This window comes from Siphateles boraxobius, unplaced genomic scaffold, assembly GCF_051911475.1.
Source record: "Siphateles boraxobius isolate OS27281-9 unplaced genomic scaffold, OSU_SipBor_1 6, whole genome shotgun sequence".
In the NCBI taxonomy this organism is placed as follows: Eukaryota; Metazoa; Chordata; class Actinopteri; order Cypriniformes; family Leuciscidae; genus Siphateles; species Siphateles boraxobius.
Genome location: NW_027509186.1, coordinates 19,826,202 through 19,852,825, shown reverse-complemented (window position 1 = coordinate 19,852,825; position 26,624 = coordinate 19,826,202). Strand labels below are relative to the sequence as shown.

Sequence of the window (26,624 nt, the reverse complement as noted above, 5' to 3'; positions counted from 1 at the left end):
TCAACTCACGATCACAATTGTCAAGCCCTGGTGGACTCGGGAGCCGAAGGTAATTTTATGGACCGTTCGTTTGCACAAAGATTTCAAGTTCCTGTTTTACCACTCACACACAAGATAGCTGTCCACGCACTCAACGGCCAAGATCTAACCACCATTTCTCTCATCACCGGACCCATCACGCTTATTACATCTGGCAATCATTCGGAAACTATTTCATTTTATGTATTGGACTCCCCTCTGGCACCCATTTTACTCGGACACCCATGGCTAATCAAACACAACCCGAAAATAGACTGGCAGCAGAGAGCAGTATTGGAGTGGAGCAGTAAATGTCATGAGTCCTGTCTTGTGTCTGCTTGTTCGTCTGTTTCTGTCTCTGTCTTTCAGGAGGAGGCAATGGATTTATCTATCGTGCCCACGGAGTATCTAGACCTGAAGGAAGTGTTCACTAAGTCTCGTGCTGCTTCTCTTCTTCCGCATCGTCCCTATGACTGTGCCATAGATTTACTGTCAGGTAAGTCTCCGCCTAAAGGCAAACTTTATTCGCTCTCTGTCCCAGAGAGGGAGGCTATGGAGAAATATATTTCTGATTCTCTAGCAACAGGGTTCATCCGTCCTTCCTCGTCTCCAGCGGGGGCGGGTTTCTTTTTTGTGAAGAAGAAGGATGGATCCCTGCCACCTTGTATTGATTACCGGGGGCTGAACAACATCACAGTAAAGAATACTTATCCTTTGCCGTTGATGTCTTCAGCCTTCGAAAGGTTGCAGGGAGCGTCTGTCTTTACTAAATTGGACTTACGTAATGCTTATCATTTGGTCCGCATCAGGGAGGGGGATGAATGGAAGACTGATTTTAACACCCCCAGGGGTCATTTTGAATATTTGGTTATGCCGTTCGGGCTGTCCAACTCCCCAGCAGTCTTCCAGGCACTCGTCAACGACGTGCTGCGAGATATGGTTGATCAGTTCATATATGTTTACCTGGATGACATATTGATTTTTTCATCTTCTCTCCGGGAACACGTGCAGCACGTTCGTCGAGTGCTTCAGAGGTTGCTAGAGAATGGGCTTTTTGTCAAGGCGGAGAAATGCGATTTTCATGCACAGTCTGTTCCTTTCCTAGGATACATTGTGTCGACTGAGGGAAAACGTATGGATCCTGAGAAGGTTAAGGCTGTGGTGGATTGGCCAAGTCCAGATTCCCGTAAGGCCCTACTGAGGTTTCTGGGGTTTGCCAATTTTTACCGGCGGTTTATTCGCAACTTCAGCCAACTAGCCTCGCCTCTGACCACTTTGACCTCCCCCAGAACGACGTTCAGGTGGTCAGACGCAGCGGAAGCTGCGTTTGCAAAAACTCAAAGGCCGGTTTATTTCAGCCATTCTCGTTTCCCCTGATACTTAAACTGACCGACTGATAGGTCGACGCGTCAGAGGTGGGGGTAACTGCAGGATTTCCCAGCGATCTCCCACAGACGACAGAATGCATCCATGCGCGTTTTTGTCCCACCGTTTATCCCCTGCCGAACGCAACTATGACATTGGTAATAGAGAGTTGTTGGCAGTCAAGCAAGCGTTGGAGGAATGGCGTCACTGGTTAGAAGGGTCGGGGGTACCTTTTATCTTTTGGACCGACCACAAGAATCTGGATTACATTAAGACTGCCAAAAGATTGAACTCCAGGCTGGCTCGGTGGGTACTTTTTTTCGGACGTTTTTTATTTTACTCTCTCGTACCGCCCAGGTTCCAAAAACGTTAAACCTGATTCCTTGTCACGCATTTTTGAGCATTCCGAACGCCCGTCTACTCCCGAGTGTATTTTACCCGAGACTCTGTTTGTCTCCACTCTTGTATGGGAGGTCCAATCGAAGGTCAAGAAGGCCTTAGAAGGGGTAACGCCTCCGCCCGGTTGCCCACCGAACCGTTTGTTTGTACCGGAGGGATTACGGTCTGATGTCATTCAGTGGGGGCATTGTTCCAACGTGGCTTGTCATCCAGGAGTCAGTCGAACTAATTTTTTGGTCAAGCAACGATTCTGTTGGCCACTTATGGCTCAGGATGTTCACGATTTTGTTTTGGCTTGCTCAGTTTGTGCCATTGGTAAGACTTCCAATCATTGTAAGTTATTGGGGGCGACTGTCAGTCTGTCTTCAGGGTTCCATCCCCAGAGCAATGGTCAAACTGAGAGAGCCAACCAAGATTTAGAGAGAACATTACGATGTTTGGTCTCTAAGAATCCTTCCTCGTGGAGCCAACAACTGTCTATGGTGGAGTACGCCCACTGTAGAAAAGGCCACCCCTTGGAAGTGGACCCTTCCGATCTCCCCTGCCTTTGTTCGTGAGTTGGATTGGGCAAGAAAACTTTCCGGGGAGTTTAGAAGCCAGATCGTCTGAATAGAGGTTGTGTAGACGTGTTTATTGTAAATGACAGTTAAGTTCGATCGAAGGGCTGTCGTTCAAGGATTTAAAGATTATGTGTGTGCGTGCAGCTAATAGTAAGTACATTTGCATATTTATCGCATAATACATCCGTGAAGGAGATTGAAGATCGCTGTCGAAGCATTTTATTTCAGTGTTCATATTGTTGGTTATGTTTACACTTTGTATTGTCACTTAAATAGCAAGTTAGCCTCCCATATTGTTATCAGTATAGTGTTCGATATATTCGTATGTTGTGTGGACTGTGATTGGGTCTCGGGGAACATGTATGGGCATGTCTATCGGCGTGTTAGACGCTTCGCTGTTAGCACTACGTGAATTAGACATACAGTGTTAGAATCATCGTTGATACAGAGTTATAAATGCATGTATATTATCATATTGCTTTATTTATTTAATGCCCTTTAACTTTGTTGATTATATTTATACCAGTATTGTAGTACTGTTGTAGATCGGTGATTTGTAATTAAGTTTATTCATATTCTGTATATTGTTTGTTACAGAACCACATACATGGTCACATGCCTGACCTTCGCACAATAAAGCATCTACAAGAACCCCCTGGTGTGAGACATACTGTTCTAACCGGACAATCTGTAGCCGTTCAATTAATCCAAACCAGAAAATATAAAAGAGTGGTTAGCAGTTTTTACATGGTCCTTCGAGCCGGATTAGTGGACTGCTACAGCCAAGTCTCACCCAGAAAGAGAAGCCCCTGCCGTTCGACCAAGGAGACAAGTTTACCCTCCAGCTTACTTCGAAGACTATGAGCTCAGTGGACCTGGGTCTCGTCAACAGCAACAACGGTCGCTTACCTACCAGGCTGTACAGGAGGATGAACCGTTAAGTCCTACAGGTCATTCCAGATCCACTTCACCAGTTAGCCAAGCATCAGATTGTTCAGAATGGAGATTGACCGACCGATGGGATAGTACTTCTGAAAAGCTGAGAGAAGAGAATGCTGTATTGCAACGGCAAGTGAAACAGCTACCAGAGATTACAGCCATGTTTGAAGAGATCAAGCGGGAGAATGCAGCTTTGCAACGACAAGCCAGCCAGCTTCCTGAGATCATCACAGCATTACAAGAGATGCGTCAACAGAATGCTGTACTCTGTAATGAGCTTCAAAGCCTGAAATCTGAGCGTCGAGCTCCACCTGAGTCAGTCACTTCACTGATGCCATCACCACGCTCTCACTCTCCAGCAGTCAACATTCAGACTCCACAGCCATACCGCCCAATAGCAGCCCCACGCTCCAGGTTGCCACCACCTGCTGCTAAGAGACAGCCATGCCCAGCTGCGCCAGGAGAAAGCTCAGAGCTGAATGAGGACCTGAGAAACATGAACATTTCTTCCTCCTCCCATAAGAGAATCCCTTTTACAACACAGTATAGTGACTCACCGCAGCTCAGAGATGTCAACTATACCCCGTATTCTCTTCCACCTCAGCTGCCTGAATATGTGGTCCCATCACAGGACTTTAGGAGCCCAGCCCATGCCGAATACAGATCAGAGCATCTCTTCACCTCATCTTCCAATGAGAAAACCTATAGAGGCCCAGCACCTACCATTCCGTTCATTACATCTCCTGACCCTAGGGAGTTTTCAAGGTTGAGAATTGCTTTGGAGAACATCCTGCCAGATGATGCCACAGAACACTTTAAGTTTCAAATTCTCACAGACCATCTGAAACTGGAGGAGCCCCTCCTAGTGGCAGACTCTTATAGCAATTCGAGGTTTCCCTTCACGAACACTATGAGAGCTCTGACTAAAATGTATGGTCAACCTCATCAATTAGCCCTGCAACGAATCTCTGAGCTGATGGATGGATCCAACATACGCAGTGGAGATGTAAAAGCATTTAGGATGTTTGGACTGCAGGTGCGCTCTCTTGTCAGTATGTTGCAACAGCTGGGCCACAAGGGTAGAGTAGAACTGGAATGTGGATCACATGTGTCTCGCCTCCAAAGTAAACTGCCACATGACCTCAGATCTAGTTTTAAGAGATATACCCACCCACTGCAAGTTGCTATTCCCACACTGTTAGATTTTGCAGATTGGCTGGAATACGAGCTTCAAGTGCAGGAGGACGCTAGCCAGTACGTTTGTCACACAAAGCAGGATTCCTCGGCACATATCAGAGAGGTGAGAAGAGATCCTAAGCAGTTTCGCAGACCAACTACAGTTCTCCTTGGGACTGAAAAGTCACCGTCCACGCTGATGTCGTCAGCCACGTCTAAACCAGCTCCAGTCAGAACAGAGAAGGTAAAGGCTTTTTGTCCATACTGTGAAAATAACAAGCATTATTTGAATAGCTGTGACAACTTCAAGCTTCTCGACAAAGAAAGGAAGATAGACTGGATAAAGACTAAAAACCGATGCTGGCGTTGTGGTCGTGGACATCAAGCAGCCAACTGCACACTAAAGACTCTCTGTCCAACTTGTAACAGGAAGCACCTTCTGGTACTGCATGAAGTCAATGATCAAGTCAAGCCATATCAGCAAAATACAGTTCCTTCTAGTGCAGTTTTGTATGTTGACCGCCCAACATCCGGCAGCAAAGTGCTTCTCAAAGTGGCAAAGGTACTGATCAGGAATGGTAATAGGGTGATTGAGGCTTATGCTGTGTTGGACGATGGATCAGAGCGGACCATCATTCTGCATGATGCAGTAGAGAAATTGGGACTTGTGGGGGAACACGAGGATCTTATGCTTCGCACAGTGAGATAAGATACCCAGGTTATTCACGGAGCGGCAGTTACTTTCACTGTGTCCCCAACTGTTAACCCCAACAAAGTCTACAAGATCAGTAACGCCTTCACAGCCAACGTACTCAGCCTTGCAGAACATACTCACCCAGTCAGTGTACTGCAAAGAAAGTTCACTCATCTTGCCCGGTTACCACTACAACAGCTGAACAAGGTACATCCTGTGCTTCTCATTGGCTCTGATTGCCCCCACCTTATCACACCTATACAGCCAGTCAGACTGGGGCCCCCTGGTGGTCCGGCAGCAGTGAGGACCCGTCTGGGATGGACACTGCAGGGTCCGACTCAAGAATTGAGCAGTCATCATTCCTCTGATCAATGCTTCTTCACCTCGCTGCGGCCCGTCAATGACCTTTATGCAAATGTGGAGAGACTGTGGCAAATGGATGTTCTACCTTACCAGGGTGAAAAGGTGATCACCAGGTCACGTCAAGGCAAGGAGTGCATTCAGCTTCTGCAAGAAACCACTGTGAGAGTTGATATTGCTGGTGTCCAGCGATATGCTACTCCCCTGCTACGAGTCAAAAACATGCCTCGTCTCTATGCACCTAAGGAAGCAGTTTTACCCCAGTTAAGGGCAATTGAGAAACGACTTGAAAGGGACCCTGATCTGGCTGCAGTATACCAAGAGGAGCTAGCCAAGCTAGTGCAAGCTGGGTATGTTGTCAAACTTAATCAGGAACAGGTGAACGGAACAAAGGAAGCCTGGTACATCCCGCACCACATGGTGCAACACAATGAGAAGAATAGGGTGGTCTTCAACTGTTCATTCTCATACCAAGGGCACAACCTGAACAAGCTCCTGTTACCTGGTCCAACACCTGGTCCGTCACTTCTGGCAGTCCTTCTGCGTTTCCGGGAGCACTCTATTGCTATCAGTAGTGACATCCGTGGCATGTTCCATCAGGTACGCCTTTTGCCAAAGGATAAACCACTGCTGAGATACATCTGGAGAGATATGCAAAGAGGCCGAATTCCTGATGTCTACGAATGGCAGATACTGCCTTTCGGGACTACTTGCAGCCCGTGTTGTGCATCTTTTTCTCTACAGAAGCATGTAATAGATCACAGCCAGCCTGGAGAGGACACACGGGTTTCAGTGGAGAAGTCATTTTATGTGGATAATTGTCTTCAGAGCCTCGCTTCCCGTGACATGGCCAAGAATCTGGTTGACAAACTCTGCAGCCTTTTAGCATCCGGTGGCTTTGAGTTGCGACAGTGGGCTAGCAATGACCCTTCAGTCATCAGCCATCTGCCAGAGGATATTCAGTCTCAGAGCAGCATCCTCTGGCTCCGTGAGGGTCACCAAGAGGCTCAGGAATCAACACTTGGCCTGCAGTGGAATTGTCAATCCGACACCCTCTCATACAAACGACGCAAACCTGACTGTCAAGTGCCCACCATGCGAAGCGTATACCAGATTCTTGCTCGCCAGTATGATCCACTTGGCTACATTGTACCATTCACCACTCGAGCTAAGGTGTTAGTACAGAGGTTGTGGGACAAAAGGAGGGAGTGGGATGACCCACGGCTACCGGAAGACCTAATAGACTCTTGGAAACACTGGGAGAGCGAGTTGGAAGGCCTGCAGCATATCACTCTGCCCAGATGTTATTGCAGCAAAGATCTAGACTGCTCCACTAGTAATAGACAGCTTCATGTCTTTTGTGATGCCTCAGAGAAAGCCTACGGATCTGTGGCTTACTTGAGAACAGAGAACCCTCAAGGTGTAGTTCAGGTGGCCTTTGTAACAGCTAGGTCTCGTGTTGCCCCCAAGAAACAACAGAGCATTCCTCGTCTGGAGCTGTGTGCCGCACTCACAGGGGCGCAGCTTGCTAAAGTCCTGAAGACCGAGCTAACCTTACCACTCAATAATGTCACTCTGTGGTCCGACTCAACTACGGTATTAACTTGGCTTTTATCGGATTCCTGCCGCTTTAAGGTTTTTGTGGGGACCAGAGTAGCAGAGATACAGGACTTAACTGATTCTGACACCTGGCGTTATGTACCATCAGGTGACAACCCTGCAGATGCCATAACGAGAGGGAAGTCTCCCTCTGATCTCAACAGAGACAGCATATGGAACCAAGGTCCAGCATTCCTCAGACAACCAGCAGGAAACTGGCCAGAGATGCCACCATTAGCTCACATGAACCAAGACAGTGAGTGAAAAAAGGCAACCTTCTGTGGACTGTTAACCTCTGCTCTGCCACTGCCAGATCCTCAGCAATTTCATACAATAACAGACTACCTAAAGGCCCTTATACAACCACCCAACGAGAGCCTTCCCCCTATTGCGACTGCAGAGGATTATAAAGAAGCTGAACTCAAGGCCCTCCGTCAGATCCAAGCAGATTCCTTTCCTGAAGAGGTGTCTCATCTGCAATCTGGTAAACCTCTACCAAGTAACAGTAGACTGCTGTGCCTAGCCCCTGATCTGGATCCTGATACCCATCTCGTACGTGTTGGCGGTCGTCTCCGACAGATCAGTGAATTAGAAGAAGAGACCGTTCATCCTATTGTTCTTGACCCACATCACCCACTCACCAAGCTAGTCATTAAAGATTACGATGATCGTTTGCATCACCCTGGACCAGAGAGGGTGTTTGCGGAGCTCAGGAGGAAATACTGGGTATTAAAAGGACGAGCAGCAGTCAGACATCATCAGCGCCAATGCGCTGAATGCCAAAAATGGCGGGCTAAACCGCAACCCCCAAGAATGGCTGACCTCCCACCGGCAAGGTTGAGAATTCACCAGCCAGTTTTCTATTCGACTGGGATAGATTGCTTCGGCCCTTATCTCATAAAGGTGGGACGCAGAAATGAGAAACGTTGGGGGATCATTTTCAAGTGTATGACCGTCCGTGCAGTGCATATTGATCTTCTCGCAAGACTTGACAGTGATTCATTCCTTATGGCCCTTCGTCGCTTCATTGCTCGGCGAGGCAAACCCTTCGAAATCCTTTCAGATCAAGGAACGAATTTCAAAGGTGGAGAAAAGGAAAGTAACAGTTAAGTTCGATCGAAGGGCTGTCGTTCAAGGATTTAAAGATTATGTGTGTGCGTGCAGCTAATAGTAAGTACATTTGCATATTTATCGCATAATACATCCGTGAAGGAGATTGAAGATCGCTGTCGAAGCATTTTATTTCAGTGTTCATATTGTTGGTTATGTTTACACTTTGTATTGTCACTTAAATAGCAAGTTAGCCTCCCATATTGTTATCAGTATAGTGTTCGATATATTCGTATGTTGTGTGGACTGTGATTGGGTCTCGGGGAACATGTATGGGCATGTCTATCGGCGTGTTAGACGCTTCGCTGTTAGCACTACGTGAATTAGACATACAGTGTTAGAATCATCGTTGATACAGAGTTATAAATGCATGTTGATTATATTTATACCAGTATTGTAGTACTGTTGTAGATCGGTGATTTGTAATTAAGTTTATTCATATTCTGTATATTGTTTGTTACAGAACCACATACATGGTCACATGCCTGACCTTCGCACAATAAAGCATCTACAAGAACCCCCTGGTGTGAGACATACTGTTCTAACCGGACAATCTGTAGCCGTTCAATTAATCCAAACCAGAAAATATAAAAGAGTGGTTAGCAGTTTTTACACCCACAATACAGTACCAGTGTCATCTACGGGCCTGTCTCCGTTTGAGTGTAGTGTAGGTTACCAGCCACCTGTTTTTCCTAGCCTGGAATCCGAAGTCGCGGTCCCCTCCGCCCACGCCTTCGTCCAGAGGTGTCATCAGACTTGGACTAGAGCCCGTGAGACTCTACTCCAAGTGGGAGCACGCACCAAGGCCAAAGCCGATTGCCACCGGTCTAGGCCTCCCGCATACGTCGTTGGTCAAAAAGTGTGGCTTTCTACCAAGAACATTCCTCTCCGATCCGTCTCTAATAAACTTGCTCCCAAATTTATCGGCCCGTTCACTGTCACCAAGATCATTAGTCCGGTGGCAGTCCGCCTCAACCTCCCTCCAGTGTACAGGAGGATACATCACGCCTTTCATGTGTCCAAAATAAAACCCATGTTTCGTTCTCATATTAATCCGCCAGTCCCGGTTCCCCCACCGCCGCGACTCGTAGAAGGGGAACCCTCATATTCGGTTAATCGTATTCTGGACTCGAGATGGAGGGGACGCGGATTCCAGTATTTGGTGGACTGGGAAGGTTACGGTACGGAGGAGAGAAGTTGGGTTCCTGCTAGAGACATTTTGGATCACTCTCTTATCGATGATTACAATCGACAGGTAAGGGAGTCTGGGAACGCCGGGAGGCGTTCCTAGGAGAGGGGGTACTGTCACGGTTCGTAGATTCATTGGTTCCTTCTTGTCTCGTGTAGTTGTTGCTATGTGTGTGGGCGTATGTGATTGTGGGCGTGACGGCTCGTTCCACTTGATAAGCGACCAGCTGATCAATCTCCTCTGTTTGTCACCAAACAAACTTGAGATTGTTCATTTATTCTACCACAATAAAACGAGTTACTTGCACTTTTGCTTCCGCTTCATTAATCATGACAATGTACTGTCAAATCTTGGACGAGAACCTCCTTCCTTCAGCCAGAAAACTGAAGATGGGTCGTGGATGGGTCTTCCAGCATGACAATGACCCAAAACATACCACCCAGGGAACAAAGGAGTGGCTCAAGAAAAAGCACATTAAGGTCCTGGAGTGGCCTAGCCAGTCGCCAAACCTAAAAGGAATATTCCGGCCAAAAATTAACCTTGGGCTAAATAACACATGGGTACCGAGTCGACCATTCTATGGGATGCGTTTTCATGATAATCGAATGCATAATTAACATGGAAGCATAATTAGGGTCTCTACCTGCAAACCGAAGCATTGAGAACTTTGTAAGTGTAGAGACAGTTTAATAAGAAGAATAAGAACCACGAACGTCGTGCTACGTGAGCTGACCAGCACGGTTTGCAGGTAGAGACCCTAATTATGCTACTGTGTTAGTGTGGGGCTATTTTGCGCCTTGTTAGTGGCATTAACCAGTGATTTTTATTCGTACTTATTCGATGCCCCATACACTAGCGTTATAAGCTAATCTGTGGTTAAACTAAAAATAACATTAAAACTGGGTACATTCGATTATCATGAAAAAGCATCTCATAGAATGGTCGACTCGGTACCCATGTATTATTTAGCCCTAGGTTCATTTTTGGCTGGAATTGTCCTTTAATCCTACTGAAAATCTGTGGAGGGATCCGAAACTTTGAGTTGCCAAGCGACAGTCAAGAAACCTTAAGGATTTAGAGATTATCTGTAAAGAGGAGTGGACCAAAATCCCTCCTGAGATGTGTGCAAACCTGTTGACCAACTACAAGAAACGTCTTACCTCTGTGCTTGCCAACAAAGGTTTCTCCACGAGTACTAAGGCATGTTTTGCTTGGGGATCAAATACTTATTTCACTCACTGAAATGCAAATCAATTTATAACGTGTTTGGTTCTGGATTTTTTGGTTGATATTCTGTCTCTATCTGTTGAAATAAACCTACCATAAAAATTATAGACCCTTCATTTCTTTGTAAGTGGGCGTACTTACAAAATCAGCAGGGGATCAAATCAGCAGGGGATCAAATAATTATTTCCCCCCTCTGTATAGTTCAGATATAGCGGATTCAAGTGTTGTGTTTACTGTTAAAAACAAATGTAACAAAGAAGAAACAGCAATAATAATTTATATTAAAATGTATAATTAAGGATCAATAAAAGTTGAACAGTTAAACTCAACAGAATGTGGCATAATATAGATTACCACGCACAAAAAGTAGTCCCTCCTTATCTTTATAAATTGCAATGGCACTTACAATGGAACTGAACGAGGCCAATCCTTAATGTTTTGAGTAAGAATAACAACAAAAATCTCTTACTAACCTGTTTTAAAATACATTTTTTTACTTAATTTTATTTATTATGCATTTAAAAAAACACTACAGAAAAAAAGAAAAAACTTAACTAAAGTAAAACTGTCTTCAAGTGAAAAATAACGAAAACTAACATTTTAAAGGACGTCTAAAAATAAAATAAAAATAAAAAGTATTAACCTGTTTAATTTTCAAGGTATGTTTAAATTTTTTAATCATTTTTATTTAATTATGATTATATTATGAATGTGCTATATAAATAGACTTGTCTTGCCTAAATTATATCCAATTTTACAATGTAACTAAAATGATTGTAAAAAAGGTAATTAATAAAGATTTAAAAGATTTATTATTAGTGCTGTGCTTTTATAAATTATAAGCTTACTGGTCCCTAGATCTTGGGGGAAGAAAAGGGGAGACTGTGCTTTTGCCATAGCCGGTCCTAAACTGTGGAACAGCCTACAGCTCTCTAGAACAATATCATCAGAATCACATTTTAAAGCAAAATTAAAAACCTATCTCTTCGAGAAGGCTTATAATCGGTAAGTCAAATGAGGTTTGTCTAATTGTGTGTTTGTGTCTTATTGTTATATTGTTTTATGTCTTTTAGTTTTCCTTTAAATATTGTTCAACTCAATGGTCCACCACTGTTGTTTTTATTTGTGCTTTATAAATAATTTGATTGATAATCTTCACATTTCTGCTTTTAAAACCTCCGAACGTCTCTTTACTTCCATTGTAAGTGCCTCATTGTAACCATGATACTTTTTTTTAAATAAAAGAGAAACAGTTGAAAGACTTTTTTGTGGCTATCAACATTAGCTGCAAACGCTATCAGCTACTTGTATTGAACATTCCCTAAAAAATCTTTCAGAGCTCACCTTAAGTTTTATATGTGCTGTTTGACACCAGCACACAAGCAAAACAGCATTTCTTCTGGCAGTCCGTATCTTGATCTCAACACTGTCAAACCCCTGAGAGTCTCCTTCCTTCCCATCCAGAATGGCTTGTAGAAGCTGATTTCTTCTGTAGCTTTCATTGACGTCAAACTCAATGTATGCCTCTCCGTTGAGAAACAATACATGCTGCTCAGCCATATCTATCAAAAAGCGAATTACATTCACTTTAAGGCTTTAAACTTTGAACTATCACAGAAAAAAACAGACAAACAACAGATATGTATGGAGGAAATTACTCATGGCACAGTTGGGTCCTGTGAAATGGTCTCTACACTGGCAGTGGTGGTGTGACCATCGGTCTTGACAAACTCCTTCATTCAAACACTCTGCGGTTTCGCAGGGAGGAATATTTGCTCGCAGACATCTGATAATTAAAAATAAATAAACTTAAACATGGTATTTTTAATAGAACTTTTACAGTTACAAAGTTTCTTTTGAAACTGACCGATCAAGAACATTCTGGGATGCCAGATATTTTAAGGAATCTGGACCAATGTTGTTCACTTGCACATTTCTCATACAGCCAACAAAGTCGTGAGTCCTGATTTGCCTTTGCAAAATGACATCAATGGACTTTACGCCACCAAACGTCATGTTATTTGAGCTCACTTCCAGAGTCCTGTGTAAATATGATAAACAAACAGGTAATAAGATGATGTAAAATGGTGAATCATAAGCATGAAGATAACCTTGAAATTATTATGTGTACTAGTATGTTTAATCTTGGACAAAATAGCAAGATTAAGTATAATCCTATACCTTTGGGTTCCAGTGCCACCATTCTGTGATAAGCAAAACCCTTGCGGTTCATTGGCAGAGCAGTTGTCTATTTCTAGAGAGGCTACCTGAGAGACACAAAGGAAAGTATACTTGCAGAATATCTGACAAATGTTTCACGAAAACGGCTTGATTGATTGCTAAGTTTGAAAATAACCATGTATATGAATCACTTACATTTCCAGTTCTTCTTGCGGTGATGTTGTGAAAACTTCCATCAGCCACTATCTTTCTTGTTTCCAATCTTATCACCCCAGATCCAAGATCATAAGACAGCCACAGCCTTCCACTCACAATTTCAAGGGCCATGAAGTCTGAAGTTGATGGGTCACCATGGTTGTACAAAAGCAACGCGTTTTGCTGCACAGTCGCAAATTCCAGATAAATGAAGTTATATTGTGGATCCAATGGAGGAAATTCTATAAAAGAAAGTTCCTGAAAGCCATAACTGTGTTCTTCACAATTGATTCCGCTCACACCTAAAAATAAATAAATAATTAAATGATGAATAAATACATTATTCATACTTTAATCATAAAAAATAATATAATATTTAATACAATTTATATATTGTATTAATAACAATAGAATGTATTAATCATATAAAATAATATACAACAAATACTGTATTTAGTTTAATAATACAATATTATTTTGATAATTAAGAATCTAATATTTAACATTAATATAAAAATTAATACATTGAATCTAATCAAACAATACATTGTATTACTCTTTAACATGTAAAGTAATATAATACATTGAATTTAGTAATAATACATTAATCATTTTACAATAAAATAATTATAGTATAAAATTTAGTATTGTTAATATAATAAATACTATTAAATAATAAAGTAATTGAATTTAACTATAAATAATATTATTAAATTTATTAACTATAAATAATATTAGTAAAATAATATTAATATTATAAACTAAAAGATAATAAAAGTTTCAAATATGTGCCTATGAGCATATCACAAAATGAGGTCAGATATGTAATCATAATATACAGATACATTCATTTCCTCTTACCAAATGGACACTGGCAAGAATAACCAGTTAAAAAACTGAAGCAGTTGCCAAACACACAAGGGGAGGAGGCACAGTTGTCAACAATACGATCGCAAAGTCTTCCTGCAACAAAAATAAGTGGTTAATTCATGTACAACAAATCAATTAAAATTAGATAGACCAAACACACACACAAAAAAAACTGATTCAGTGCAAGTTATATGACCATACCTTCATACCCTGGGCTGCAATCACATATGAACCCTCCCTGTCTGTTCCAACACGTTCCTCCATTTAAACATATTACCGTTTGACATTCATTATCAACTGTATTGCAGTGCGGTCCTGAGAACCCCTCTTTGCACTGACAAAAATAAGTTCCTGGATTGTTATAGCAGTTTCCCCCATTTTCACAAGGTTCCTTGGTGCATTCATCAAAGTCTAGTTCACATGCATCACCTGTAAAGCCTGTTGGACAAGAGCAGTTGAAGATCTCCACAAAATAGGGAGAAACAAATATAAGACTAGAGCTTTCCAACACAGCAACTTCCTGACTGATGTGAATGTTTTTGTTGCAGGTGGCACCATTATGGCAGGGACGGAGCATGCAGGGGTCGCTGGTTATCTGGGATATAGTCACATTGCTTTGCACTTCCAGTAACTTTTTATGCATGTTTGATATTCCGCTTGCCGCCTCTCCAGTTAGATACTGACCATTGTAGCTTTTCACTGCAGCCAAAAGCAGCATTTTATCTCCTTGCAACTTCATTCCAAATACATGCGTTTTGGATGCTTGTAGGTTAAAGAGGCTATCCAATGCTTTGACAAATTTTAAATACTTCAAAGACAGAAACTCCTCAAGAGTAGATATAGAGACGTAGAACAACACACAGTTGTCCAGAGAGACGTTGGTAAAGCCTTTGTAATTGACGTAGATGCTGTTGTTGACTGAAGGGTGGAGCTGGTCACTCGCTTCAACAGAAATATTATATGTTGCCTCTCCTTGGTATGGGGAGGACCACAAATTACACATCCCAAATGGGAAACTAAACATCCTAAGTGGCCCGTTTCTGATTGTACAATTGAACACATCCAGTTCGTCCTGATCGGTCGGTCTCACATTTCCGATTAGTCCTCCTGGGAAAGAACTTCCATAATATTTCACCAATATATTGATGTTTCTCTGAAGTGGTGCATTGTCATTTTCATCAAGAACTTTAATATTAAACAAAGTGGTGGAGGACATAGGCGGCTTACCAGCATCTTGAACCACAATATGTATGTGAAAAAGAGGGTTGTGCTCCCGATCAAAAGGTCTTGAGGTAAGGAGAACTCCATCAGATGCAAGCGAAAAACCCTCAGCAGGTCGCATCATCCAGAATGTGAAAGGACCTTGATTTGGAGGAAGATCATCATCTGTGGCAGCTAAAGTAGAGACGAGAGTGCCAGCAGGTTGGTTTTCTCGCACAAACCCTTCTGTGTTCAACAGTTTGGGAGAATTGTCATTGACATCAGTGATGGTGATAGCTACCTTTGTGCTTCCGGTTACAGCAGGTGAGCCCTCATCAATAGCAATGACCGTCAGGTTATAGATGGCCCACATCTCTCTATCTAGGTGACTGTTAACTAAAATGACACCACTGGCGGGATTTATAATGAAGGAACTATTGATATTTCCATGTTCAATGCTATAAGAGAACCTGCTCCACTCTGGGATCACATCCCGGTCCACCGCTTTGACTTTAGTTATGGAAGTCCCAATCGAGATGCCCTCTGGCACTGATACGGTGTAGAGCATTGAATCAAACTCAGGGGGATCGTTTTCATCTAATATGTGTAGATGTATCAATGCCTCATCAACATTAAATCCAGTAATGGCTCCTCTGTTTTTTGCCAACACTCGTAGAATGTCTTCATTTTGAAGGCGATTTTTCAAATCTTTGCAGATATATATTATTCCTGTATGCTTGTCCACCACAAAACTAGCTTTTTTACTTTGCCCTGCAAGTACATAAAACACTTTTCCATCAGGCCCTAGGTCATAGTCTATGGCGATGACCCTTCCTATTTCAGTTTGTGGCGGCAAAGCCTCTGACACAGAGAAGTTGTATAGATGTCTTTGAAAAGCAGGGATGAATTCATTGAGGCCAGCGACCTGGATGTGTATATGGGCAACATTAAACAAATATGGAAAGCCAATGTTGGTGGCCTTGACTGTAAGTTCAAAATGCTGATTTTGCTCATAGTCAAATATCTCTGAAGTGGTGATAGTGCCATTTTTAGTGTCCAAATAAAAGAGATGGATGTCTCCAGCGATAAGCGAATACTTGATTTGAGAGTGAATTCCTGTGTCAGCGTCCTTCGCCCAAACCTGCAAAACTGAGGTACCAATTAAAGCATTTTCTGAAATAGTGGCAATGAAATCTCTAGATGTAAATAACGGAGGGTTATCGTTTAAATCTGTAACATATACTGTGATATTGAGTAGCCCCATCTTAGGATGCCAGCCTACATCCTTGGCAATGACGTTTAGATGGTGAGTTTCTGATTCCTCAAAGTCAAGCGCTTTAACAAGCATGATCAATCCTGACGAGTGTCCAATGGAAAACAATCCATTTTCATTCCCACCATCAAAAGAATAGAAAATAACACCATTGATGCCCAAATCTTTATCTTTGCCTTGGATCTTTCCAATAACTGAACCAATGGGCAAATCTTCTGGAACAAAAAACTCAACTTTGCTGTTAAGAAAATGTGGTGCGAACAGGTTCTCTTGTGTGACTTCAAAACTGATTTCAGTTTGTGCAGAAAGAGGAGGGAGGCCTTTATCTTTCACTGTGATTTGAAGTGTTAGGATGATGTTAAGGCTACTTGCTAAAGTTTTATTCAACAGCACTTTTCCACTATTACGTTCTACCTCAAAATAAAGAGATCCATTGCCACCACTATTAAAGTACTCAACATTGTTGTTCATTTCAGGAGAATCTTGATCTACTGCAGATATCTGTATCACTTCTGTTCCCACAACCAGGGTTAAAGGGACTGGTACCAAAGGCCTGAAGGGTAAAAACGAGGGTGGGAAATTATTATATTGTACTATTGTCAATGAAACAATGCTAGAGCTGTTCAAAGGAACACTGCCGCAGTCAGACGCCACAACTGTAAATGCAAAATGTACAGATTCAGATTTACGGAGAACAATGGGCTGTTTGTTTGAAATTTCCCCAGTTGATACATTTACCAAAACATGTTCATTTGGAGGGTCGATGAAATAGAGGATATGTGCATTCTCACCAAGATCTCTATCAGTAGCACAAACTTGTAGAAGTGAAACTTCTTGCATCTTCATCTCAGGGACAGTGACAGAGTAAAGTGGTTGATAGAAGATCGGTGTATTGTCGTTGATATCTGTAATGTCTATGGTGATGTCTGTGCTAATGCTCCAAGCAGAATCGTTGGCATTAACCTTCAGTATGTAATGATCCTGATCTTCTCTGTCCAAAGGAAGCAGTACCAGTAAAGTCCCAGTGGTTTTATCAATACTGAATGGGAACTCACTATAATGGCCGATGATTGTATATTCAATGACAGCATTTAAACCAACATCTTCATCTGTAGCAGTTATCTGAATGACTGAAAAGCCAACAGGGGCATCCTCAGGAACCTCTGTGATGAAAATCTGTGAGAAGCGGGGCGCATGATCATTTGTGTCGAGAACTACAATGATTACTGCTGCAATGGCCGACAGACTGTTGTTTTCTTTATCAATGGCCTTAAGGGTGAGATTATAATATGGCAATTTTTCTCGATCTAAATGCTTTGTTGTGAAAAGACTGCCACGATTTTTGTCTATTTTAAATGCGCCTCCGATGTTACCCACTAAAATGAAGTACTCCACCTCTGCAAACACTCCAGAGTCTGCATCGGTTGCTAACACATTACACACCTTACTTGAAGCCAAGTTCTCATACACGTCACATCTGTAGATGCTTTGTGAGAACACTGGTGGATTATCATTCACGTCACCAACATTCAAATGAAGTTCGGCATATGATGAAAATGGCGGTATCCCTGAGTCCCTGGCTTCAAGTATGAGATGAAAATGCACGTTGGTTTCAAAATCTAAGGGATCCTTGACAGTCAGTTCGCCAGTGCTGTGGTGAAGCTCAAAAACGTCCCCTAAGTTTCCAGAGGCCAGATAGAAAGACACTGATATGTTTCTCCATGTTTCTGCAGTCACAGTAGCCACAAGGATCCCAGTAGCTGCATCCTCGGAGAGGACGTCTTTATATACTTGGACTGCAATTCGAGGAAAGTAGGAGTCATTCTGGAATCTGACAGTCAAGGTTGTTATGTCCATTTTTGGCATATCTGCTCCATCCTGCACATGAACATCAACTGTGATGTCATTTCTTCTCTTCACAGAATCTGTAGTAAACACTGTTCCTGTGCTAGGGTTAATTGAGAAGAGATGGGCCTGTTGGCCATGTAGAGAAAAATTTAGTTTTGCATTCAATCCAGTGTCTGCATCCTCTGCTATCACTGTTACAACAACTGATCCTGTAAAATACATGATGAAAACAGGTTGTTGTTGTTGTTTTTTTTAAAGGCAGTTGTCTAAGAACACTTGATACAAATATTAGGGTCACTATAATAGTGTGTACATTCACCTTTGGTTATCCCAAAAGGAACATTGGCCACATATGGTCCATAAAGAAAGGACGGAAAGTTATCATTCACATCCTCAACTTTTACTGAAACAGCAGAAGAGCTTGAAAAAGGCTTCGTGGGATGTCCGTCAGTAGCAGTCACCAAAAATCTGTACAAAGCCACTGCCTCTCTGTCCAAGGAACTTATGGTAAATAAATCTCCAGATGTTTCATTGATGGAAAAAGGAACATCTAGGCCTTCTAAAGAATATCTGCAAGTGAAATAAGTTAAATATCTACAGTCAATTATATTATACTACAAATAAGTTGAAGTTGAAGTACTAAAACTGAAATAAAAATTAATTAAAGCTTTATAGAATTATGTCAAAATAAATAATAATAAGAAATGACAAAAGCGCATTACAAGAATACTTAGGCTAAAATTTAAATTAATTCAAAATATAAAAATAAGTGCTCAATCAAAATATTAATACATTCTAACAGTATATAAATAATACTAAAATAACACTTGCTCATATAAGACAAAACATAAGTGATTTTTAGCAAAAATTCTAATATTATGACCATATTATAAGGTGCTTATAAAATTACCTTAGTTGTCCATTTGTCCCCTCATCTAAGTCTGAAGCTGTAATTCTCAAAAAAACCATTCCAACAGGAGAATCCTCTAATATGAGAGTATTGAACGTGTCATTGTCAAATACTGGAACGTTGTCATTGACATCAACAACAACAATAACCATGGTGCCTGTGCTTGTCAGTGATGGGAATCCTAGAACGGAAAGACAAAAGAAATAAAGTGCAATAATAATACACTGAATATGTAAAGAATAAATTAAGGATGCACCGATTCAGGCTAGGGATAAAATTCAGGCTAATACTAATTAATATTTTCATGCTGATACTTTTAAATTAAAAATAAAACTGCATAAAATAAATAGTTTTAAATGCTACTAGTGAATATAGGCATCACAACATCAGAATGTACACTATAAAAAAATGGATATTCATTTTAAGAATTTCGCTAAATACTACATTTGACTGTTAATGAATTACTAGCGTTTTTAAAGATTAACATTATGAACATGAAATATAAAAACAAGGAAAATAACCATGCACAATTAAATATCCAATATACACTGATAAATTAAAACAAATCTCTATAATTAACTAATAATCAATATATGGCACAGAATTATTGTGCACCCCTAGCTAGAATAACAAACTATCCCAGAAACAAGCAAATAAGTGGTTATATCTTTTGAGCCACTGAGGTGAATGAAGCAAATGATTACCTGAATCAACCGCAATAACTTTCAACATGTGATGGCTTTTCACTTCCCTATCAAGATCTTCTAAGATTTGGAACGTTCCATTGGAATGAAGTGAGAAGATACTTTCATCATTTCCTGATTCTAAAGAATATGTCAGCTGACCGTTAACTCCCAAGTCCTCATCAGAGGCATATATCTATAAAATACATATTTCATATCTTCATTAATCATTGAACAATAAATTAAAACGTAAAGACGAAAAATTTAGTTAATTAAACCAGAAGTTAGTGTATTATTTCGATTTTATATTAAGTACCTGGTGGGTGTGCTGAGAAGAGTCTTCCCCATTTTCGAAGACATGTAATGTAAGTGATTCGGATGAAAAAATAGGCACGCAGTCATTAACGTCTAGGACTGTGACGTTGATGGTTGCAGTGGCAGACCTTTGAACATCTCCCTGGTCTTCTGCTAGGACTGAAAAACTATAGAAAGGCTTCTTCTCACGGTCCATCTTTTCTATCACTGAGACAACGCCTAGAACAGAGTCTACTATGAACCCACTCTCTGAGACAAAGAATCGCACCTGCCCGTTCAACCCAATGTCTTTATCACTTGCGTTAACTTTGAGCAGGCTTGTTCCACGAGGCACATCCTCATATACTGAAAGGTTGTAAGAGCTTTGAATGAACTCTGGATCGTGGTCATTCACATCCTCAATGAGCACTGTGAGGTTCATTGAACTGGACAACGAAGGTGCACCTTTGTCTTTGACTTTCAATTTGACTGTGATAACATTCTCGGTTTCCCTGTCCAATAGCTTCTGCAGGTACACAACCCCAGTTGAACTATTTATACTGAACGGTTCTTCTTCTGCACTCTCAAAAATGAAAACAACTTCACCATTGGATCCAGCATCAGCATCTATGGCCTGTATGACTGTAACAACAGAATAAAGAGGTGCGTTCTCTGGAAAACGAACTGTACTGGGTGTTGTGATGACTGGGGAGTTATCATTGACATCCAGAAGATAGACGGTAACATGCACTGAGGTTGTGAGTCGAGCCTCTGTGGGTAGAGCAAGATCATTGGCCTGGACAATGAGATTATATATTGCGTTTGTCTCTCTGTCTAACTCCCCTCGAAGACACAGAGCTCCCTGCTGGTTTATAGAAAATTTACTCTCAAGATTTCCAGATTTCACTACTAAATACACTTCTCCATTTATACCTGTTGGATACAAGAAAAAGAAATCCTAAATTACAATAGCCAACATAAAATATAGTTTTGATTCAATGACTGAGCAGGTGATATTAATAAATCACCAGATTTACATACAAAAGTAATTAAGAAAAAGTAACAGTAATATTAGATAATTATAGGACATCATCAATTGTTTTGATATAAAGTCTGTCCCTGTCCATAGGTAGTTGTTAAGTTTAGGTATTGGGTAGGATTATGGGATGTAAAATATGGTCATGCAGAATAAGGCATTAATATGTGCTTTATAAGTACTAATAAACAGCCAATAATATCCTCATAATATGCATCCTAATAAGCAACTAGTTAATAGTGAGAATTGCACCCAAAACTAAATTGTTACCAAGTGAATTACGGCATCACATCTTTAATGTAAAGCATGAAAAATTAGTATTCATTTTAATATTTAACAGCGTTATTAAATTATTTATGTTTTAAAGATTAACTGAATGTTAGATGATAGCAAAAGTGACGTTTTGGTGAAACATCTCCAATAAGAGCATGTCTTTCTCTTTCCAGAACAAATGAAGTTTGTTGATTTCCAGAACAATTTTCAAACACATCTTAATAATCTTGGTCACTCTTGTTGCTGTTAAAGCTTGTGTTTAATCCTGAACAACTACCTAAATGGGTTTAAAGGAACAAAAATGTGAATTTCATTGTGCACTTGTATGTGGAAACATAATATGCTTAAACCTGAACCTGAAATAAGAGAAGCCGAGACAGGGTGTTCTCCATTATTAGCAGTAGCCAGCATCCCCGAGAGAGGACCCTATTCATCGTCTCAGGACGCTTACAAAGGAGAAATGACGTAAGATTTAATGAGACCACTGTAGCCTGTTTGCTATTTCAAGGAGCTTTTCAAACCTGTGAACCTGGAGGTTTTGTGCTTAAAGGTACCATACGGTACCATCCATTGTGCTAATTGTATATTTACTAGATTTAAGTATTGTAATACATCCTCATTTTGCTTGAATGTCTCAATGTGGGTAATGAAGGAGAAAACCAAAAGAAAAAAATAAATATTTTCAAAGACTAGACTTAAACAAGAATCTTATGAACACATGATCAATAATCGTTCAGAAGGTAAGATTTTTTTAATGTTTTTCAAAGAAGTCTCTTATGCTCACCAAGGCTGCATTTATTTGATCAAAATACACTAAAAAAAAAAACTGAAATATTATTACAATTTATAATAACTGTTTTCTATTTTATTGCATTTTAAAATACTTTTTACTTTAAAGGACTTTATTCCTGCAATGGCAAAGCTGAATTATCAGCATCATTACTCCAGTCTTCAGTGTCACATGATTCTTCAGAAATCATTCTAATATGCTGATTTGATGCTCAAATAACCATAATCAATGTTGATTATGTATTTTTATTGAAATCGCAATGCACAGTTTTCAGGATTCTTTGATGAATAGAAAATTCAAAAGAAAAGCATTTGTTTTAAATAAAAATAGTTTGTAACATAAATGTTCTCTTACATTGTAAGAGATTTAGAACATTACAAATGTTCTATTGAAGCCAAAAAATTATCCTTCATTTTTGTATCCATTGTCAATGCAGTGCAGCAGCTAGGCAGCAGCTAGCAGACCTTGAGCAGGCTGTCTAGCGTGCTCATAGGCTGCCCTGCGGGAACTGCTGCAGGCCGAACTGCTGCGCCTCCTCTCACAGGCCGTTGACCGCCTCGGGCTCGAGTGGTCGCCGCCCAAGGAGCCCGCGCACAACAGACTCGACGGCTGCTTTCTCCAGAGTCACCGCCGTCGAGCACCTGCTGCCAGGCCTGCACCCTTTCTCCCAGTCTGCACTCTGAGCTTTCGAAATCGTGGAACGCTCCATTCTCCGCGAGGCTCCACTCCTCTGTCTCCGCGTCGCTCTCCCAAGTGGACGGCGCCGCCGAGAAGGGATACAGCTTGATGCCCAGGGTTGAGGAAGCGATTGCTGCACACCTTTGCCCGCCCTCCGAGAGGCGCTCAAAGCCTGCTTTGGCCTCTAAAGCCTGCAGGACTAAATCCTTTCTTGTCGGTCGCGCATATGCCGCCGCCGACAAGCAGCTTCCGCCAAGCACTCCATGGCTGTCCTACAGATCCTACAAGCCGATCTCCTCCGTGAATGGGACGAGAAAGGCCCGGATCCAGCTCCCGTAACGGACCTGAGAAGCGCGACGGATCTTTCTCTTCGTGCTATCAAGGCTGCAGCTCAAGCCCTAGGACGATGCATGGCCTCGCTGACTGTCACGGAAAGACACCTATAGTTAACGCTGGCTGACACGAGAGAGTCTGAGCGGTCTGCCTTCCTTGACGCTCCTCTCTCCCACTCTTGTCTCTTTGGCCCTGCAGTGAACGGAATCGTCAACCGTTTTTCTGAAGTTCAGAAAACCCCTCAGGCTATGAATCTGTTCCTGCCCCGTCGCGCTAGCTCCGCTGCAGGTGGCCCACATGACCGGCCGCCTGCACGAGCCACTACACAGAGCGAAATTCAGCCGAGACAGTCCAGCCAATCCTCGCAGCAACAGGGCGGCCGCCCCAGATCGCGCTCAGCTACCCGCAGCAGACTGCACCCCCCATGTGGGCCGCGGCAAAAGATCACGCTGAAACCTGAGCAAGCGAAGTCCTCCTAGCAACAGTGAGAGGGAAAAGACGGTTGGGTCTCGCCGCGGCCGGACCACCGTCAAAGCTTTTCGCCCTGTCAGTCCCCTTAACACAGGCTACTGCAGTGAGTTATTTAGCAGCCAACGAGTCGGTACCACAACCCGCTCGCCTGCACACAACCGCCGTTTTTACGGCGACCCAGAGAAATCTCAGAAAGAGCATAATGTCTGGTTATCCGGCTCACGCCGACGGTGTTTTAAGTGTAGAAAAAGTGCCCACACCACAGTGCTCACCCCTACACACAAACACAGCACTCACCATGTCACCCGCAGAGCCCACTCTCATAAAGCTGGCAAATGCCGCTCGAGTGTTAACTGCAGGAGATGTGCCCACGTGCCCGTGCCCACATCTACTATCTGCCCGCTCTATTACACGGCCAAGTCACGCGCTTAACAAAGTGTAGACTCATATCAATCAGGTTGTGGATGTAAGTCTCGTGCCCGCTCGCAAGCGCTCACGCTTACTAACAAGCACTTCGCACACAGCCCCACGCACGCACCACGAAGTGCAGCCTTACATGAGTCAGAATATGAACGTAAGTCTCGAGCGTGTAAAGCGCTCCCCATTCACAGCTATCGGGACGCTATACATAAGACAGCCTGCTATCGCTGTCAGCGAGCCGCCCCATTCAAGCACAGAGAGCGCGCGTGTTCGCTCATGCCTCCGGTCCAGTATCTCGAGCCCGCACAGCGTGGCGATCAGTACCCGGAGGTCATTCTGCCCCTAGCTGCACATATAAAAGCATGGGAAGCGATTCCAGGGGTATCAGAATGGCAGAACAATAAAGCAGGGCTATGCGTTACAGTTCGCTCGCTGTCCCCCACGCTTTCGAGCACGGACCGCGACGACAGTGAATGCGGAAGTAGCACATCTACTTCGCTCAGAAATAGCAAAACTGCTGTGCAAAAGGCCCATAGAACCGGTGCCGCCTTCTCTGAGCGAGTCAGGCTTTTACAGCCGTTATTTTCTCGTGCCCAAGAAGGACGGGGGTCTCAGACCCATACTAGATCTGAGACATTTGAACAAAGCGCTTATAATAAGACCGTTCAAAATGATTACAACCAGACAACTCCTCGCGCACGTTCGCCCGAGAGACTGGTTTATACCTCTCAATCTGAAAGATGCCTATTTTCAGATTCAGATAATAACCCGTCACAGGCCATTCTTGAGATTCGCCTTCGACGGTCAGGTTTATCAGTACACCGTCCTGCCGTTTGGTCTGTCCTTAGCACCCCGCACATTCACGAAGTGCATGGACGCAGCACTCGCCCCCTTGAAGAAATCAGGGCATTCGAATTCTGAACCATCTGGACGATTGTCGGGTTCTAGCACAATCAGAGTCAGAAATACTGTCTCACAGAGCTGTGCTCCTCAGTCACCTGGAAAGGCTGGGTCTCACGGTCAACTGGACCAAGAGCTCATTAATGCCCAGTCAGTCAATTTCCTTTTTAGGAATAGAACTGGACTCCGTGGCTATGACGGCCCGCTTGTCAACTCAGCGCGCGCGCTGTGTTCAGCAACTGGCCGCGTCTTTCCAGGAGGACAGCACTGCCCCTCTGAAAACATTCCAGAAGATGCTGGGTTACATGGCTTCAGCCGCTTCGGTACTTTAGCTGGGTTTGCTACGTATGCGCCCGATACAACGCTGTCTGGCCGCTCGTGTGCCTCACCGAGCTTGGAAGTCAGGCTGTGCCCGGATCATAGTGACTCAGAGCTGTATCACAGCTCTGCAGCCCTGGTTAGTGGCCGACTGGTACCAGCGGGGAGTGGTTATGGGTACGGTCTCATACCGGAAGGTCATCTCGACAGACACTGACCCGCCAGTCTTTGGCCTGTGGTCAGACCGGGAAAAACTCCTCCATATAAACTGTCTGGAAATGATAGCGGTGGAGAATGCGCTGAAGCGTTTCCTCCCGTTTATACAGGACCACCATGTTCTAGTCCGCTCGGACAACATGTCTGTAGTGTCCTACGTGAACCGCCAGGGTGGTGTCAGATCCAGAAATCTCTGCAATCTGGCAGAACGCCTCCTCGTTTGGTCTCAGCACCACCTGCGCTCGCTGAGAGCGGCGCATGTGCCAGGCCATCTGAGCGATGGCCCAGACAGACTGTCCAGGAACAATGTTCCCCTGGGAGAATGGTCCCTGCACCCTCAAACAGTCCAGTTCCTATGGCACCTTTTTGGCAAAGCGGAAGTCGACCTATTTGCGTCACAGGACAACGCTCACTGCCCAAAGTTCTTTTCAAAGAACGAGGACGCGCTGGTCCAGACCTGGCCCAGCCTTCCACTATATGCTTTCCCCCCAGTCTCTCTGTTACCACAGGTGATCAAGAGAATCAGGGAATCGCGCCAATCAGTGCTCCTCATAGCCCCGGGCTGGGAGAACCAGACTTGGTTACCGGAGCTGACGCGGCTGTCACAGACAGCCCCGTGGCCAATTCCGGTGAGAGCAGATCTCCTCTCTCAAGCTCGCAGCTCGATCTGGCATCCCCATCCAGAGCGCTGGTCTCTGGACGTATGGTTGACCAATGGTTACCCGTTGCCCTGCCAGACACAGTAATGAACACTATCACACAGTCTAGAGCTCCTTCTACCAGAAAGCTCTACGCGTCTAAATGCTCCGTGTTCTCTAAATGGTGCGCTGACAAAAATCTGGACCCACGGAAATGTGGGGTTCCGCAGTTGGTTAGTTTCCTTCAAGAGCTATTGGAAAAGGGAAGGTCCCCCTCCACGCTCAAAGTCTATGTGGTAGCCGTCGCAGCGTTCAAAGAATCAACGCGCGGCCAGTCGATAGGCAGGAACAAGCTCATCATCCGCTTCCTCAGAGGAGCCAGGAGGCAGAATCCCCCGTGCCCCCCTTTAGTTCCTATGTGGTCCTTTCTTTGGTCCTCAAGGCCCTGAAAGCATAACCCT

The 26,624-nt window shown here is 43.1% G+C and overlaps 1 protein-coding gene across 1 annotated transcript in view; it reads right to left on the bottom strand.

Annotated features, from left to right (window-relative positions):
- Positions 1-26,624, bottom strand: part of LOC143716025 (protocadherin Fat 4) — a 38,413-nt gene that overhangs the window by 7,320 nt on the left and 4,469 nt on the right. The window contains exons 4-14 of the mRNA XM_077208096.1: positions 20,113-21,023; positions 19,818-19,992; positions 19,114-19,294; positions 18,523-18,773; positions 14,084-18,412; positions 13,874-13,975; positions 13,013-13,314; positions 12,818-12,903; positions 12,504-12,677; positions 12,295-12,422; positions 11,981-12,198 (exon numbers count right to left, since the gene is read on the bottom strand). Coding sequence (XP_077064211.1) covers positions 11,981-12,198; positions 12,295-12,422; positions 12,504-12,677; positions 12,818-12,903; positions 13,013-13,314; positions 13,874-13,975; positions 14,084-18,412; positions 18,523-18,773; positions 19,114-19,294; positions 19,818-19,992; positions 20,113-21,023 — 6,857 coding nt within the window. The remainder of the gene's footprint in view (positions 1-11,980; positions 12,199-12,294; positions 12,423-12,503; positions 12,678-12,817; positions 12,904-13,012; positions 13,315-13,873; positions 13,976-14,083; positions 18,413-18,522; positions 18,774-19,113; positions 19,295-19,817; positions 19,993-20,112; positions 21,024-26,624) is intronic.